The sequence below is a fragment of the Podarcis tiliguerta genome (assembly GCF_965153285.1).
Source record: "Podarcis tiliguerta genome assembly, chromosome: 13".
In the NCBI taxonomy this organism is placed as follows: Eukaryota; Metazoa; Chordata; class Lepidosauria; order Squamata; family Lacertidae; genus Podarcis; species Podarcis tiliguerta.
This window is the reverse complement of record NC_139546.1, coordinates 35,236,378-35,247,565: the sequence shown is the minus strand read 5'-3', so window position 1 is coordinate 35,247,565 and position 11,188 is coordinate 35,236,378. Positions and strand designations below refer to the sequence as shown.

The window sequence follows — 11,188 nt, the reverse complement described above, 5'->3', positions numbered from 1 at the left end:
AACTTCCCAGGGAATTCTTCAGTATTTGCCTACAGTATTTAGCCAAATGCCTGAACCCACCTTGAAGCAAAAACTTAACATGAAAGTTCAAACACAAGGAAATAAACAACTATCTGACTTTCAGAAGACATCTGAAGGCAGCCCTGTTCAGGGAAGTTTTTAACGTTTGATGTTTCATTGCGTTTTTAATATTCTGTTGGAAGCTGCCCAGAGTGGCTGGGGAGGCCTGGCCAGATGGGTGGCGTATAAGTAAATAAATAAATTATTATTATTATTATTATTATTATTATTATTATTTCTCAGTGCAATCACTCAATGCAAGTATCTAATTAGACATGAATTAGCAAAAATCTGCTCACGCTTCTGGCTTCTGGACTTATGTTATGTGGAAATTGATCAATAAAAAATATTTAAAAAAGAAAAAAGAGAAGGTTTCTTGGATAGCAGAGGGGACAGGTCTGCTGGAATCCCAATCCATTCAGGTAAAAACAGTGTTGAGAGATTGAAGGCCTTAAGGTAGTGAGAGTCTGGGAGGGTGTAGTTGGCCAAGTAGACGGTCTCCCCACCAGCCAGGTAGCCAGCCCAGCGGCCAAAAGTGCCAATTGTCATTATTGTGTGGTTGCAATGAGCAAGAAGAGCAAAATCCCTCGCTGGAGAGGATTCTCGTCCATCCCCAGAAAAATAAACATCCCCCCTGGAGGCATTGATGTTTTCCTTGCACCACTCCATCCCATTGCTGGTCACCACAAAGATAGGACTGGGGTACTTCTCTCTGAAATAGTTCATGGCTTTCTCCAAATAGCCTCTGTCAGCCACCACACCTTTCCAGGTGGGCATCACACGGACATAATCCCCTCTGCGGACATGCACGCCAACATATGTCACCTCCCGGCGCTGCCCCCGTAGCTCCTGGAGATATTGATTGGCTTCTTCCTTGATGTGGTCATGGAAGGAGAACTGCTGAAGTATCTCTTGGCGGATATGGTGATAAAAGGTGTAAGACCATGGGTAGCCCGTCAGCCGGACGTACTTGCCTTTGATGTGTTTATAATCCTCTGACATCCAACTTCGCAGAGGGAAGTCCTTCCAATGGATCTTTTTATCCACCTCAGCATTGATCACTGGTAAAGTGATTCGGAACATTGGTGAGAGGTACTTGTACATGGCAGGATAAATACAAGCTTGATGTCCATTCATCTTGGCTAAGGCATAGAGGGTGGCATATTCCCCCATCTGGTTTCCCAAACGGCCATCAGATCTCACTGTCCATACGCCACTATCTGTTATCTTACAGGATAATGCATTTGGGAAATTGGATGCATTCTTGAAGCTGATGTTCCACCACTGATATGGCATCTTGTCATATAGATGAAAGAATGCAGAGAGGGACAGGAAACCGAAAATGTAGAGGAAGAATAAGAGGGCAAGTTGACTGAAGGAACATCTTTGTGGGAGATGCATAGCTGCACAATAGGAACACCTAAAGGAAGTGCAAAGTAGAGTGAAAAGACAGGTGGTATCTACACACAGATCACAACCACTGATATATGTCAGTGGTGACTTGGACTGTGTTGCCACACTTCATATGATACATGTTTATGTGGAAGCAAATCCTGTTGACTTCAATGAAACTTACATCTTTGTTCTATTTGAAGTCAAAGCTTCTTTTGGCAACTACACCATTTTACTGATCTGACCCTCTCTGTTAGAGGCAGGACAGGGGCGCTGACTTGTCCCCCCTCATTGAGAGGTTCCCCATCCCCTGCCGCCCCCAGGCAAGTGCTGGCATGTTGTTGTTGTTGTTTTTAAAATAATATTTATTGGAAATTTAAAGTTACAAGAAAAGAAGAAGAAAGAAAAACAAGAAAAGCGACAAAACAGAATTAACAATACAAATCAATAAAAAGAGAATAAAAAAATACCAAATATACAATACACCAAAATCAAAAACAAGAACAAAAGAATAAATTTAAAAACAAATCCAATATTTCCATATCCTTATCTTCATTAACTTATTTCCTCGACCTCCTCACATCTCCCTCTTTTGTATTCTAATTATTAATTATCTCAGCAAATCCTTTCCATCTTTCACTATATTCTGTCATTTAATTGTCTTAATTTATTTTGGCCTTATCTTACCATAAAAAGAAAAAATCATAGAACTTAAAAAAATTATTTATACATAACTCCTTATAACATTTCTACTAAAGCCTAATAGTTTCATTCCAAGATTTTTCTAACAGTCATTAATTTTACAATACTTCTCTAGATGAATTTTTAAAATTTCTGCCAAACTTCATCCACCGTCACTTCTTCCTGGTCCCGAGTTCTGTCAGTCCTTTCTGTCTGTTCCATCTAGTCCATCAACCAGGTGATCTTATGTCCGAGGCTCTTAACTCTTTTCCATGTCCCTTCTGCAGATCTTCTTCATAATTGTACCTACACTTTACTTTGTCTTCTGCTGGTCTTATTCTTAATTTCCTTCCTTTGTCTCTGAGGGGTAGATCTCGGGGAAGCAACCTAAGAATGTCTTTACCCCTTCTCGACCGGTCAGCCCGTTCTCCATGGTTAGCACTAAAATCCAAAAAATATTCCAGAGCATACTTCAATGCCCCTCCAAAATTGAGGGCCTCGACCACTCCAATCTCCTCCTGGCCCAAAACCATGTCCCAAAGGTCAAAACATCCCTGTATAGGAGGATCTGACCAACTTGCCATCTCCAGTCCTGACCGGACTCCGTCACTCCAAGTCTGACTCACTCCAGATTCAGTCATCAGAGACGACAGCTTGTGTTCTTGCAGGACCGCATCTCTCTCGACTTGTATTACTTGAGGTTCAACAATAACCTCCTCCTTTATCTTCTCCACAGCTTGCCCTGTCAGGGCAGATTCCTGGGTCAATTCTTGCGCAGGTTCTATGTAAATGTTCACTATTTGACCAAAATTAACAGTTGCAGTAGTCATCAAATCCATCTTCGCATGAAGCTGCTCCAACAATGCACTTGTCCTGCACAAAGCAGACACTAAGACTTCCTGTGTCAACATTCTCAAGGTCAAAGCTTGTTTCTCACGATCTCTTATCTCTACAGCTGTAGAGTTCCCCAAGTCCACTCCGAACAACAGTTCAAAAGCTCCCTCTAGAGGAAACAATTTCGGCAACAAAATTGCTTTCGTTTTCCAAGTCTTTGTTCCTTTTTAGTGCAAAAGGAAACATTGGAGTCAATATGTTTCTCTTATTTAACTATCTGCAACATACATTATTGTTCACAGTCAATGAACTTTCCCAAAACGTCTATCTTTGACAGCTCGTTCCCAGGTTCAAGACGATAGAAATTTATCTTTCTTTACTCCCTCTGCTGCAGGCTTGAACAGTTTTAAAATTTCCCCCCTCTTCTCCTGCTTCCAAGGGGGGGTTTGTAACTTTAATCGATGGAAATTTAGTACTTTACAAATAACTTTCCAGACTTTAGCTTGTAATATCTTTGCTTCAAACTATTTACAAAAGCGGAAAGGCGGACTTCCTGTTTAGACCTTCCCGCTCTGGTGCCAAATTACGAAATTTAATAATCCAATTTTCCGTTCTACTCACGGGTACTTGTTTAGAGTCCAATTTGTTCACAGGAAAAAAGTTAATGCTCTCCGACAACAGCAATGCGGCTTCACTCCGTGAAAAGAGCAATCGATTTGAAGCACCGCGCCGCTCACCCCACGTCGCTCCGGATCCCCAAAATCGGGTTTCCCCACGAGTAGGGGAGGCGCAAAAGCTGCCAGCCGAATCCCAGGTCCACAGGCTTCTCCCGCCTGTGGTTTTGATGGGTCTCCGCCTCGCCGTGGCGGTCCAGACCCTAATTTTCACGGAGCGGGTTCCTCCAGATCAGAGGAAGCCCGCCATTGCCGGTGGCGCTAACCCGGAAGTCCAAGTGCTGGCATGTTGGATGGGGGTGGGACTGTGCTCAGCCCGGGGGTAACATGTGAAGCGTGGTCCAGGAGCGGTCCAGAATCTGAAGGTTCCGCTAGGCATCAATCCGACAGGGCCAAGGCAGGACACGAGGCAGGAAACCAGACAGGTACAGCATCTCAGGCAGGATCTGGCATATTGCAATGTTGCTCCCGCAACCTGGGGCGGGGTCCAACAGCCTTTTATCTTTGTCGGAGTAACGGCCAGTCCTGATCCCCCGGCGACTCACCTCCCTGTTTTGCCCAAAGGTGAGCACTCCTCCTGCGAGTACTCAGGTATCTCCTTCTCTCAGACCTTAGTCTCTGCAGCTCGGGAGATGTCGGTGGGTTACTAGACCCAGGGGCTGCCTCAGCCTCCTCTGACCCAACCGGTAGTGGAGCAGCTTTAAGTGATGGCCTAGCTGAAGGCAATGAGGTAATCCCCGCATCTGGAGCCAGGACAGGCTCAGGCCCCTGACTTGGCCCAGCTGGTGTTTGTTGCAGGGGAACTTGTGCAGATTGGAACTCTTCAGGGTCAGGCCCCAGACTTGATTCAGATGATGCCTGAGGCAAAGGATACGGTGCAGACTGAGACTCCCCTGGCTCCGAATCCGAGCCCGAGTCCCAGGCCATCACAGGGACATGCAGAGGGCGATTTTCATCCTCTGTGCTGCCCATTGCTGATGGGTGAACACTGGCCCATTGGGTGGGAGGCCCCCCATCACCACAGGGGGAGCGTTGACATGCCAGGCGGGGCCAGGATGGGTCATGTGATGCCAGGCCCTCTCAATGCGGGGGGTAAGTCAATGCCCCTGTCTTACAGAGGGTCTAATTCGTAAAATGGTGTAGTCATCATGGCATGCATGTACCAGAAAACAACAAGAAGTAAAATAATTTAGACTGAGATCTGCACGTTCCCTCTTTCTTCCGACTCATTTAGCCATCCTACTTACAGGGCATTATGAATTCATATCTACAGTGGAACCTCGACTTATGTAAAGCTCTACTTATGTACGATTCCAGTTACGACCTTCAGTCGGTGCTTCGACTTATGAACGTTCCTCTAGATACGAGCAGAGGCCTTGCCAACAGCCCAGAGCTCCCCCGGCTGGCTGCGGAGCAGCGCTGAGGCCTCTGCTGCCGGGGAGAGGGCCCCCATCCCACCCACAAAGCTTTGGAAGAGGTGCTGCCTGCAAGGGGCACAGCAGGGCGCACTGCAGCACCAAACCCCACTGAGGAACTAACCTGAGGAAGTCCAGAGAAGAACCTGGCCTGGCAAGAAAAAAAGTGACCCTGGCCAAAGTGAATCAGCCCTTTACTGACCCTTGCCCCACCCCCAACTGCCGTTTTAGGGGGTGTTTTACATCGTCTAGAACGGATCAATTCACTTTTCCATTACTTTCTATGGAAAAGTGCGCCTCTACCTATGTACGATTCTAGTTATGACCTGACCTCCGGAACAGATTATGGTTGTAAGTAGATGTTCCACTATAGTTAATATGTAACCCCCTAGAACGTTACGTATTTAGAATTCCAGCCTTACAGTCTAGGAGGAACAACTGCAATGGCTGGTCTTTGGGGGTGCAATTTATTGGATGGAGATGTGATGTCTCTGTTTCTCAGCTTAACCTGCCAAACAACACTCCATTCTCTCCATTGTTCAACTTCTCTCGCACCTAGACTTTCCTTCCTTTTGGTCTTCTCTCTCTCTCTCTCTCTCTCTCTCTCTCTCTCTCACACACACACACACACAGCAAAGAGATCACTCAGCACTATCCCTCAGCTGCTGATAATTGAAGGATTAAATTGGAGAACTAACCTGCAGTGACTCTCCAAAGGTGGTCTATCTGGTCAGAATTCAGGAAAAGTCAAGCTTTGTTTTCTCTGCCTGTATGGGGGATTGGGAGTCGCGCTCCCTGGCTACTGCAATCGTATAAGGAAGGGCCGTGAGTAACTGCTTTACACTGACTGCTGTTAACATAATTTTTACAAGTGAGTTTGACTTCTGTACAGACTCATCATGAAACCCATGCAGGTCATAATGTGCGATTGGACTTCAGAATTCCTCATGACTTCCTGCTCGGGTGTTTTCTGTATGCAAATTAAGCAAAAAAAGAGAAAGAAGTCCATATATTCACTCATCTATTTATACATACACACAAACACACACCTACACCATCCTGCTTCAATGGACCGCAGGACAGTTTAAAGCATAGAACATAATAAACCAGGGGTCCTCAAACTTTTTGAATAGGGGGCCAGTTCACTGTCCCTGTACATTGTTGGGGGCCGGACTATAGTTTTAAAAAGATGTGAACGAATATTTAACTCACCCACTTTTGAAGGTTTGTGGCTGTGGTGTTTGCCTATTCTTGGGGATACGTTTGTATTGGGAGAGAGAAAGGGTTAATAGGTTGACCAATAAGAAGGCCCAGAGGTGGAGCCTACCTGATTTTGAGGCTCAGCCAGAGGTTTTAACAGTTTGGTTGGTTCTTTGTGTGTGGGGGGGGGGGGGGTTGAGAGATCTAGAGGAGTTAGAGTGAGTTAGAGACAGGGACAAGCCTGAGAGGGAACAGCTTGACAGCGTTTCAAATATATTTTAAAACTTGTTTGTGTTTGAAATAAACTTTAATCTTCATTGTTAACTCTACCTGACTGAGACTCAATACCTCAACAGGGAACCCTGGGTTTCCCCCCACAAAATTGGTGGCAGCGGAAGAATAAAGTACAGTGGTACCTCAGGTTACATTCATTTCAGGTTACATACGCTTCAGGTTACAGACTCCGCTAACCCAGAAATAGTGCTTCAGGTTAAGAACTTTGCTTCAGGATAAGAACAGAAATCGGGCTCTGGCGGCGCAGCGGCAGCAGGAGGCCCCATTAGCTAAAGTGGTGCTTCAGGTTAAGAACAGTTTCAGGTTAAGTACGGACCTCCGGAACGAATTAAGTACTTAACCCGAGGTACCACTGTAGTGGTGTACAGGTCAATAGTCTGAGAAATGACTGGGGGCTCTGTATGAACACCACAGTGGCCTTCCCATTCCCCATTCTGTGGCAAGAGTGGTTGTGTGTTGCATTCTGGCGGGTGAGCGGATTTCAGCAGTCCCCGCCCCCCAACAATCAAGCAGCCAATGTCGAAAATCGCTCACCCGCTGTAACGAAGCGCGAACCTGAGATTGTAAGCGGTGATTGGCTGCTTGATTGTTGGGGGGCGGGGAATGCTGAAAATCGCTCACCCGCCGTAACGCAGCACACAACCACTGGTGCCCTCTTGGTCAGCGCTGAAGCCCATCATATTCATTGCAGCGCTTGAATTGGCCCTTTCCGCGTTAGACAGCGGCGGGTTCTGCATTGGCCGGGTGGGCTGGGTTCAGGACCTTGGAGGGCCAGATCTCTGTCTCTCACTCAAGGTCCTTCCACCAACCAAGTGTGTCTAAGCCTTGGACCCCAATAATGACCCAGAGAAGAGGACACCAATGGGGGGGAAGAAAGAAAGGCAGGGCGGAGGACAATGAAAAAGAGAAGAAAAGAGGATTTCTGATTTTCCGACTGTCAGTTACATAAAAGAAATTATTCAAAACATTCCTGCTAGGGTGATATCCAACTGTTCTGCTTTCTGTTAAGTAATGCTTTCCCAATCTTCAGACACAAATGTCTCAAATTCATTCCTTTTCCTTTTCACACAAACAGTCCAAGAGGGGTTCTCTAATTAGAATAATTCATAATAAATGTCAGCCATGAAGTAATACCTCTGGTTTATGTTTCAGAAGATTATCTTGTTTTCTCCACGACACAGCTGAAGATTTCAGGGATATAGTTATCACATTGTAATTTTCTGTTTGTTTCAGCAAGTCTGTGCAGAAATGATTTAGTGAATCGGTTAAAGGTAGAAGAGGAAATTGAAGGGTGAAGCAGCTATTCCTGCTCCTGTATCTCCCAAATCTGTTGCCATTGCTTAGCAGCCTTCTCAGGGCACTAGCTAGCTGATCATAAAACAATGTTTGCACACTAACAGCTGGGAGAGCCTGCCTGGTCAAATGGGAAATTTGAACTTTACAATGCAGTAAAATCCAACTGCTTTTCACTAGGGGATGGGCAAATCTGGAAATTTTGGGTTCTCACATTTCCAGTCTTAGTTTGGTTCTCCAAATTTCTGTATGTGGTTTTTTAAAAAGGCAACAGGCAGATGGCTTGTGATACGAAGGACTGTTCAAGATGGTGAGATGAGAGTAAGTGGCAACGGAAAAAAGGCTGAGAAAGCGGAAGGAGGAAGTCAGGATGGAGGACAAAAGAACTGCAGGAAGGGAGTTGGAGAAAAAAGCACCAGCAGGTGACAAAGATAGAAAGCAGGTGCTGAAAGTTATGGAAAGTGAGAAAATGACAGAAAGGATTTTTTAGATAAGCAAATGCAAAGCTAATGGTGATGGTCACTTACACTCACAAGAAAAATGGTCCCAGAAATCAAAGAGAGACTGCAACCACTGAAAGGCTTCAAAAGTTTAACTAATAATACATGAAAGGTTGATTCACTTGTACTGGGGGGGGGGGGGGAATCATGACAATATCCCTGTGTGTGATATGTGGTATATCCTAGTGCTATTAATTTTAAATTAAAAGTGAAAATGTAGAAGTGAATCCCTTGTTCTGGGTCTGGACTGGTTGAAGACCACTGTTCTAGAGACTATTGTCTCTTTGACAACCCCTCAAGTAGAGTTGTGTGCCTGGTTGTTGTTGTTGTATTTTTATTTTACAACTTGCTGCTACTTCTTTGTAATAAGACTCCTAATTAAAATATAATTTTAATATGATTTTAACAGGGCTTGCATAACTTCCCAGGAAACTCTTCAGCAGGGCTGGATTTACGTTTGATGAGGCCCTAAGCTAGTGAAGGTAATGGGGCCCATTATATGTCCAGCTGTCCTTTGTCAACAACAAATTGCCGCTGTTTTTTTGTGTTCAATGTATGCTATATGGATTTTATGGACCTAATAGGTATCTAAAGCAATCTGCACATAACAAAGAGGAGCCTACACAACACAATACACTGTTGCTGTATGTAGGTTTTATTTTATTTGTTTTTTATTCTATATTTTGGAAATGTACATCCAGGTGTTGTTTTTTTTCATTTAATTTTTTGGGGGCCCGCAAGAGATTGTAGCACTAAGCTATAGCTTGTTTAGTTTATACGTAAATCCAGCACTGCTCTTCAGTATTCGCCTACAGTATTTAGCCAAATGCCTGAACACAGAGTATCTAATTAGATATGAATCAGCAGTCATCTGCTCAAGCTTCTGGCTTCTGGACTTGAGAAGGTTTCTTGGACAGCAGAGGGGAGAGGTCAGCTGGAATCCCAATCCATTCAGGTAAAAACATTGCTGAGAAATTGAAGGCCTTAAGATAGCGAGAGTCTGGGAGGGTGTAGTTGGCCAAGTAGATGGTCTCCCCACCAGCCAGATAGCCGGCCCAGCGGCCAAAAGTGCCAATTGTCATTATTGTGTGGTTGCAATGAGCAAGGAGAGCAAAATCCCTCCCTGGAGAAGATTCTCGCCCATCCCCAGAAAAATACACATCCCCCCTGGAGGCATTGATGTTTTCTTTGCACCACTCCATCCCATTGCTGGTCACCACAAAGATGGGATTGGGGTACTTCTCTCTGAAATAGTTCATGGCTTTCTCCAAATAGCCTCTGTCAGCCACCACACCTTTCCAGCTGGGCATCACACGGACATAATCCCCTCTGCGGACATGCACTCCAACATATGTCACCTCCCGGCGCTGCCCCCGTAGCTCCTGGAGATATTGATTGGCTTCTTCCTTGATGTGGTCATGGAAGGAGAACTGCTGAAGTATCTCTTGGCGGATATGGTGATAAAAGGTGTAAGACCATGGGTAGCCCGTCAGCCGGACGTACTTGCCTTTGATGTGTTTATAACTCTCTGACATCCAACTTCGCAGAGGGAAGTCCTTCCAGCGGATCTTTTTATCTACTTCAGCATGGAGCACAGGCAAAGTGATCCGGAATATTGGTGACAGATACTGGTGCATGGCGGGATAGATGTAGGCTTGATGTCCATTCATCTTGGCTAAGGCATAGAGGGTGGCATATTCCCCTATCTGGTTTCCCAAACGGCCATCAGATTTCACTGTCCATATGCCACTATCTATGATCTTAGAGGATGACCTGGAAGAATTACACGCGGTGCTGATGGTAATGAGGGAAGCAGGTTGTCCCCTCCCTGGGAAATTGGATGCATTCTTGACGCTGATCCTCCACCGCTGATATGGCATCTTGTCATACAGATGCAATAATGTAGAGAGGGACAGGAGGCCAAAGAAGTAGAGGATGAATAAGAGGGCAGGTTGGCTGAAGGAACATCTTTGTGGGAGATGCATAGCTGCACAATAGGAACACCTAAAGGAAGAGCAGAGTAGAGTGAAAAGCAGTGGCGTAGCGTGGGTTGTCAGCACCCGGGGCAAGGCAAGTAATTTGCTCCCCCTAACCCATGGATTTCCCCCCCCCTAATCCTAACCCCCAGATGTTGCGCCCGGTGCGGCTGCCCCCCCGCCCCCCACGCTACGCCACTGGTGAAAAGACAGGTGGTATCTACACGCAGATCACAACCACCCATATATGTCAGTGGTGACTTGGACTGTGTTGCCACACTTCAAATAATACATCTCTATGTAGAAGCAAATTCTATTGACTTCAGTGAAACTTACATCTTGGTTCTATTTGAAGTCAAAATTTGTTTTTGGAGAAAGTGATAACAATACCTTTTTTTGGCAACCACACTATTTTACTGATCTGACCCTCTCTGCTTCTGTTAGAGGCAGGACATGAGTGGTGATGTGTCCCCCCCCCCCATGATGGGGCCGCCATCCCCTGCCGCCCCCGAGCGAGTGCTGGCATCTTGGGTGGGGGAGGGACATGCTTAGGGTGATTTTCATCCTCTGGGCTCCCCATTGCTTATGAGCGAGTGCTGGCCCACTGGGCAGGAGGCTTGGAGGGTGAAGATCACCCCCCACCTTCACCAGCCCTCAACCACCACAGGGGGAGCATTGGCATGCCTGGCCCCCTCAATATGGGGGATAACTTGGTGCCCCTGACTTGCCTCTAACAGAGGGTCAAATTAGTAAAATGGTGTAGTCATCAGGCCATGCATGTACCAGAGAACGAGAAGAAGTGAAATAATTTAGAATGAGATCTGCACATTCCCTCTTTCTTCCTAGTCATTTAGCCCTCTTACTTGCTG

General features: G+C 45.7%; 2 protein-coding genes across 2 annotated transcripts; both read right to left on the bottom strand.

Annotated features, from left to right (window-relative positions):
• Window positions 1–345: 345 nt before the first annotated feature.
• LOC310663605 (galactoside alpha-(1,2)-fucosyltransferase 2-like) lies at window positions 346–5,256 on the bottom strand. Its single transcript, XM_083411648.1, has 2 exons — window positions 5,181–5,256; window positions 346–1,480 (listed from the first exon to the last, which is right to left on the bottom strand). Exon 2 carries the CDS (start codon window positions 1,459–1,461, stop codon window positions 397–399), a length of 1,065 nt encoding a protein of 354 aa, XP_083267774.1. The 5' UTR covers window positions 1,462–1,480; window positions 5,181–5,256; the 3' UTR covers window positions 346–396.
• A 3,962-nt stretch (window positions 5,257–9,218) lies between these two features.
• LOC310662216 (galactoside alpha-(1,2)-fucosyltransferase 2-like) lies at window positions 9,219–10,223 on the bottom strand (the record flags this gene model as incomplete). Its single annotated transcript, XM_083408990.1, has 1 exon — window positions 9,219–10,223. One exon carries the CDS (start codon window positions 10,221–10,223, stop codon window positions 9,219–9,221), a length of 1,005 nt encoding a protein of 334 aa, XP_083265116.1.
• Between the last annotated feature and the right edge of the window lie 965 nt (window positions 10,224–11,188).

Coding starts and splice junctions, on each gene's coding strand:
- LOC310663605 (XM_083411648.1), bottom strand. CDS start 1,461: ATGCATCTCCCACAAAGATGTTCCTTCAGTCAACTTGCCCTCTTATTC.